This window comes from Sander vitreus, chromosome 16, assembly GCF_031162955.1.
Source record: "Sander vitreus isolate 19-12246 chromosome 16, sanVit1, whole genome shotgun sequence".
NCBI classification, from domain to species: Eukaryota; Metazoa; Chordata; class Actinopteri; order Perciformes; family Percidae; genus Sander; species Sander vitreus.
Genome location: NC_135870.1, coordinates 6933895 through 6941392, shown reverse-complemented (window position 1 = coordinate 6941392; position 7498 = coordinate 6933895). Strand labels below are relative to the sequence as shown.

The following is a 7498-nucleotide window of genomic DNA, read 5'->3' as shown; positions in this document are numbered from 1 at the left end:
TCAACACCAAATCTGCAGAAAGGTTAAAGGGGGTTTGAACACTTTCAAAATACACTGTCCAGTTATTTCTATTGTCTTATGTATTTAAAATGACTTACAAATCCATAAACATATACAGTACTACATGTAAGGTGCTACAGATATTTTCAGTTTAAGTGATAGTATTTTGAACCTTAGCCAGTACTTCAGGTGTCGTTGTGTTAGCCATGTTAAAAAATGTTTTTTACAATGTAACCTCAGTCTTTTCAAAGTATGAATTCCAACGGAATGCACTACCTATGACTATTTCCTCTTTGCTAGACAATATCTGCATAATGCAAGCACCATATTGTCCATGACCTAAAGCCTTCCTAGGCCTAAAGGCCAGTGAGTTCCGTAAATCCCTTTCAGTGACTTTGGCATAGTGTAACTCAAAACGATGCCATAACTTTTGATAACCAAATAACACCAACAATGTGAAAAAAATGACTATATTATAATATTTGTTAATATTTAGTAAAATAGTGTTTAGGGGACTATTATGAGCAATTTGCACGCAATAATCAGTGTCTATAATTACAGTGACGGTAGTGTCCGTTTTATTTCCATGTTGTTTTTACCCCGGATGACAATAACACTAACATAATAGTAGGCTGCACATGTAATCTTCAAGCATGTAGGTGTGACAAACAGCTTCCTAAAGCACAATTGATTTATCTGCTTTTGACGTAACTGTTTTTCCGGTGTTTTATTCATACTGTGTGTGTATGCCAATGAAATGTCGATAAAGGCCACAACAAACACATTTATGATTTCAATATAAAGGATTAGAAGCAAAGTGTCTCCCTACTTATGAAAACAAAAAAGAGAGAAACTATCAGAGACCGCTCCCTTCCCACAGCAAACCAAATCACAGATTTTCATGCACAAGCTATAAATGGTATTGGAATATTTTTTTTACTGACGTTAAAGGAACACATACCTGTCTATTTTAAATGGCACAGCCTATAAGGAAGTAAAACTTCTTCCTGAATAAAGCTCGAGGCCACTACCTCCGTGCAAGGTGTAATTTACAGTTGAAACCAGATATTTACGTACACTTCAGAATATTTTTTTTTTTATTTCTTTACTGTCATACATTAAATCAGAGTAAACTTTTTTCTGTTTTAGATCAATACATTTTAACATATTTTTTGCATTTGTTAAATGTCAGAATCGAGCGAGGGAGAATTTCTATGTATTTTTTTTGTATCACTTTCATCAAAGTCAGAAGTATACATACACTTCCTTAGTATTTGGTAGAATTGCACCGAAACTGTTTCACTTGGGCCAAACGTTTTGGGTATCCTTCCACAAGCTTTCTACAATAGTTTGCTGGAATTTTGGCCCACTCCTCTTGACAGAACTGGTGTAACTGGGTCAGGTTTGTAGGCCTTCTTGCTCGCATTCGCCTTTTCAGTGCTGCCCACAAATGTTCTATGGGATTGAGATCAGGGCTTTGTGATGGCCACTCCAATACCTTGACTTTGTTGTCCTTAAGCCACTTTGTAACTAATTTGGAGGTATGCTTGGGGTCATTGTCCATTTGGAAGACCCATTTGCGCCCAAGCTTTAACTTCCTGGCTGATGTCTTCAGATGTTGCTTCAATATATCTACAAAATTTTCTTTTCTCATGATGCCATCTATTTTGTGAAGTGCACCAGTCCCTTATGCAGCAAAGCAGCCCCACAACATTATACTACCATCCCCATACTTCACAGTTGGGATGGTGACCTTACCCTGATCTCGTTGAAACGATTTAACAAATGCAAAAAATATGTTAAAATTTATTGATCTAAAACAGAAACAGTTTACTCTGATTTAATGTATGACAGTAAAGAAATAAAAGTTTTTGTGTTTGTAAATATCTGGTTTCAACTGTATTCTTTTCTAAGGCGTACAAATGCAGTAATGGCTGTTAATTGATAAGCTTGATGAAAAGTAATTGTTTGGATTCATGTTAAAACACGTAGTAGTGGGATGTGAAGACAGCAGGATCACCCAACAAATGTGTCTCTCAAACTTCTATTTTATTTATATGAATTTATTTAGCTGTAGATGGCATTATAGTTAAAGTGCTAAATGTATTATACAAGTAATATTTCTGTACAGACAAACCTAAAAAAGGTCAGACAGTGCACATTCTCTGTAAATCAAGCTGTGCTGTGCTAAGATAACATAGACTTCATTAATCCCACACTGGAGAAATTCCTGTGTTACAGCAGCTCAAAAGAAAACAAATGTACACACATCAGAATAACACAAATTCCCAATTAAATAGACGTAGGAGAAAAAATATACAGAAAGTATTATAAGAAGTAGAAAAAAATGAATTAGTTATAATAATAGTAATAATACAAACTTATTTACACAATAAATACCCTTATATAAACAGACCGTATATATACACATATACTGTATACAGATGAATTAATTAATCATTAGATTATCATTTTTGGTAATTTGACTTAATATTGGGAGACTATACAATTGAATGATATACAAAACAGAACTTCAGTAAGAAACACTACATGAAAGAGGAATGTAACGTGGTAAAGCTTTAATGTGGTGTCGGACTGTCAGTGTAATGATCTAACTGATCTTCATGATGAGCTTGAGCTGATTTTCTTCAGCTTCGTATCCTCTTCATGGGTGAGGTGCAGCAGAGAAAACAAGCCGGAATTCCACATTAGCGCAGCTGAAGGGCCCATGTCTAACTTCTCTTCCCTCCCTGCAATGTGTTTCCATTGTAGGACACAGAGGCTGTAAACTCTTGCTAAACTGTGCAGGGACTAGAGTCCATGTTGATTTGGATGGTGGAAGCCTGGGTCACTTTGTAGGCATCCCAGCAAATTGGGGGTTTTGAGCTGTATCACTTCTTAATTCCCTGCGGATCAAATGGATAGCCATCCCGGCTGGCTGCACATTTCAGAACACCACCTGAAGACTAAGGCTTGTAGGCGGTGAAATGGTTTTGGTTTGTGTTAAAGTGATAACTGGTAGTCTGGGTGGTTGGTATGGGACTTGGCAAATTACTTCGCCACAGCCTAAGATCCTCAGCGGCTAAGCTTGGGTGTTGGGGATTCATTTGAAATGTCAGGTTAGTCGGGAGGACTTCTGTGTATGAATACTTTCTTTGTCCGGAGAGTCCTTCCTGAGGAGGAAGAGGAGGTAGCTGCTTAGTACCATGTTTCGAGGCTGAGGACCCACACAGCCTGAGCCAGTCATGGAACACAGACAGCGGCACCTCAATTTCCATCTTGCCTCCGTTCTGTTGAGGGATGCCGGGCAGTATGTGACTCAGATTGAGCTCAATTACTTCTGGACTCCCCTCCCTCTCTTCTTTTGGCAGGATTGTTAAGTCTGTCTTCGGAGAGCTGGGTTTTTGTGCCATTGTGGGTGTGCCTTTGTCTGTTCTCAGAGCAGACTCATATGTGGGGCTGATTGACGCTGTTAAAGCTTTGACATTGACGGCATATGCCTCTCTGGCGTTCGCAGGATATGAATATGATGTGTCTCCTAAATCTGCTTCACCATCTTCCGTCTCACATCCGTCATTTCTCACCACCTGCGAGCGATGAGGACTGTACAAAGGGGAGGGTTTGTTCAAGAACTTTGGGTTCTTGCTGGATGAAGGTGGGGTGAACGATGAGGCGGGGCTGCTGTCGATTTCCCGACCTGAGGCTTTATTAACGCTAAGGTTCAGAGGCTCAGTCAATCCAGATGTTGTCTTGTACCGTTCTGCCAGGAAGCGTAGCTGCTCCAGTGGCTCCTTAACCCTGTCTGTTAGGTCGAGACGAGATGGAGAGGAAGGAACCCAGGGCTTCGGGGCAGGGGGGCTATGTGGTGTTAACGTCGAGGAGTAGATAGGGACATGGGGGGGCAGAACTGGATGGCTGGGTTGATAGTACTGAGGGTAATGGGGCCGCAGAGGGAAGACACTCTTGTGTGGGTCTGGCTGGAGGTTATGAGGGTTCTGTTGGAAAGATAAGTGGATCATCAGAGCTTTAACTAACTGGAAATATGTAATTATTGGGATCTTAAGTAAGCTTTTTGTTGCACCAGAACCAGCTTATTAACAAGAATAAACTGCTTATTATTATTATTAGTATTATTATTGTATCACATCATACCAGCTAACATGCATTTATAACCAAAAAGCCACTTCAGTAATTATTTACTACTTATTGTAATTAAGGATTTTTATTGAATCATAATCACATCAGTTAAAGTTTGTGTTGAGCAACTCTGCTATGTCTTTCCTATCTTGTTTGAGTGTAAAATACTACCAACCTGGTACAGATATATTGAGGGCAGTTTGCGTTTAGCTGGCCTCTGGCCAGCAACATCGTTTTTGCTGTAGTTGGCTGAGAGGAAGTGCTTTGGTTGATTACGAGGCAACACGTTCACCAATGTGCCCGTCACGTGGCATTCGTATGGCAGAAGCAGCCTGCACAAATAACAAATGTATCAGATGAGTCTGAGTCTGGGAAGGAAACATAGCAGCCACTCTCATGTACCATTTAACTCACTTCTCGTAGTGTCTGCGAGTGCAGGTGGCTGCACTTGTGCTTCGAGGGTTTCCTCCCAGCGTGTTGTACACTTGTTTCCACAGTTGCTGAGCAGTCACCTGGAAGAGTGCAGGCGGTTTTTAGTGGCTTTTACTTATGTCACTTCATTAATTAACAGGGACAGTATAAGCAGTATTAGAGTGAGTATTAGTTTTGACAATAAACAATAGCTAAATAAATAATTATTCCATTGTTATACAAATTAAACATATTGTTAATAATATTAACAATATAACAATACTATTACTGATAATAATACTTATCCGTGAATTGAAAATATTTGATTACCTGGTGGTAGCCACCCATGTCTCTGACAACCTTGTACATCACAAATAGATCAACTGAAAAATAGGGAACATATACATAATCAAACACACTTCATAATTAGAATGTAGGGTTATTAGAATTTGATCAGTTAATGTTGAGAATTGATTGATTGGTTTTTCTAAAGGGTTGATAGATTATTAGACAATTTGTGGATTATTTTTCGTCAATTAACTAATCAATTATTCGACTATTCGTGTTAAATCAGAATCATAATCACAATTACAACTACTCATTTGTGTCCGTATACGTTAGTAGGCAGATAAATAATATATTCCTCATACCATTTATATATATTTGTGTACTATATAAAAATGTTTGGTGCATAAAACAAGTGAAATGCATTAAAAATCAATGTGTGATGAGATGAATAGTTATAAGTACTTTGTTTGAAGCCCAGATTTGGGATTCTTTCTATGGGTGTATCGTTGTTCTTCATGAACAGGTAGAGATCTTTAAGGAATTGTTGCGCTGTCATCTCCTCCACCTGCTCTTCGGGTCTCTCCTCTCGGATCTCTCTGTGTGCCATTTCCATGTGTGCCTGAGAACACAAACAGAACAAAAGATGATGTTTCACAATATTATCAGGATGTTTAATAGTTAGGTATTTAAAAAAAATTAAAAATCATACCATATCATATCCCAGTTTTTGACAAAATGTAAAATCAATGTACAGCGCTACTTGACTAAACACATCTCAGGACCTGAGGTTCTCTGGTGACAATGCCTCACTGTTTCGTGCTCACGTCATCTTGAGTGATGATTGTCAAACACATATAGGTTTCTGAGCATATATCAAAGTTGTATCCCATGTTTGTACTTGCCTCAGTCGATTCCACCCTCTCACTTGCTCACTCACATTGATATGACACTAAAAAATGTCATCAATGCCCTCATTCATTCCTTCATGCCATACTTTCCATTGTTTTGAAATACGGTTATGAATTAAACTTGTCAGTATACGCATGCTCACACTGGAAATTAGTTTCATTACAAATCAATTTTTCCAGTTTGAGTTCAGAATCTTTGTTGTTTTCATTTAGTTATTTCTGTTTTTTTATCATTTACTATCGTGCATTTACTTTAATCATGTCACCATCATCATATTAATGCTTTTTAAACGTGTTATTATGATATAATTATGTGAATATGATAATGCTTTTCAAAATAAAGCAAACACACAAACTGGCAGCATATTCATTTATTCTAGTATAGAGTCTTTATTCTATCATAGATACTTAGATACAAATAGATACAAAATCATAAAGCAACTCTATTCTGGATTCTATGTGTAATAATGTTCCTCACCTGTGTTTCCATTGAGAGAGTAAGGTTGGATCTTATATCATTGCCCTGATGATCAGAAAACAAGCTGTTCAGTTTGTTCCCTCCGGTGTAGTAAAAGAGACTAACAAATCACTACAGCCAGTTATTTATGTTGCGTCTGTCACACACCTGTCCCGAGTAGCTTTATGACAGTATGTGTAACTGACAGAGGGGGTGTTTATGCCAACTTCTTCCTGCCAAGATTGCTATCATCAGACCAGTTGAACCTGCTCTTCAGCATGTTCCCAAAAACGGCGCACTGGAATATTCCACACAATTGGCAGAATTCGGATAAAACCAGTGAACATTTGTGTTCAAATTATTATAGTAACTGGGAGTATTGCCCAAATAAGTCAAATTTGAACATTTATATTGTATATACTGCTCTCACTATGTAAATGAATAACTGGATTTTACACTGAAAACACTACAGCAGTATTACTGTGAGTGTTTAATTTAGCACAGTAAATAATTATATGCATTATAATGTTTTTAGTATTTAGTATTGGCAACTTATTGAGTATGGTAAATTTCAATGTGGAAACAGGAAATGTACATGGCTGTCTAAGTGTTTGGGACATTGCTCACAGGTAATGAGCCTGTTTTTAGAGTTGCAATGCAGAGCATTTTTTCAATTATCATAATTAGCTCAATTTTAGAGTTCCAGTTATGATGCATATTTCTGGGGATCCATTTATATATAATTGCCTTAAGTCTCCTGTTTTAGTCGTATAAATAGGCAAACACAAAATCGCAACAAAGACTTTTGTATGAATCAATAAACAAAAGAAGGGGCAGATTAGTCAAACTTCTCATTGGGGAAACTGTCCAAATGACAGAAAAAGTAGACCAAATTCCTTACTCACTCAGTTATTTAAAAAGTAGTCCAACTTGGTGGTAAACTGCCTTCTCTCAACAGTGCTTGTAGTAAACACTCTGATTAAAGCTTATCATAAAAAATGTGGGTGTTGCCTCTGAAAAGCAATACATTAAAAGAAACGATAATTATTGTTGAGTGATGATTGTACTTTCTCTTCCTCAGCATTGTTGGAGACCGCTGCGTGTTTTGATTGAACCATGACATCCGTCTGCGATGTTTAGGTCATGGGAGTTGTCTGGGTGTGGCAATGCCCTTATCAAAATACAGAACATGCTGTCACTGTGTGTTTGTATTGTTGTGCATAGTATTGAACTTGAACTTTAACTACGCATGTAGAAACTTGACAGGGATGATGGAGGAAATATAAATGGGTAAAGG

At 37.7% G+C, this 7498-nt stretch overlaps 1 protein-coding gene across 2 annotated transcripts; it reads right to left on the bottom strand.

The window, feature by feature from the left end:
* Positions 1–1792: 1792 nt before the first annotated feature.
* On the bottom strand, positions 1793–6398 carry arid6 (AT-rich interaction domain 6). Of its 2 annotated transcripts, none has more exons than XM_078271152.1 (6): positions 6223–6398; positions 5299–5455; positions 4879–4931; positions 4552–4649; positions 4313–4469; positions 1793–3995 (listed from the first exon to the last, which is right to left on the bottom strand). In XM_078271152.1, exons 1-6 carry the CDS (start codon positions 6232–6234, stop codon positions 2967–2969), a joined length of 1506 nt encoding a protein of 501 aa, XP_078127278.1. In that variant the 5' UTR covers positions 6235–6398; the 3' UTR covers positions 1793–2966. The 2 variants fall into 2 exon arrangements, with proteins under 2 accessions (XP_078127278.1, XP_078127279.1); XM_078271153.1 differs by lacking the exon at positions 6223–6398 and adding an exon at positions 5546–5679.
* Positions 6399–7498: the final 1100 nt, after the last annotated feature.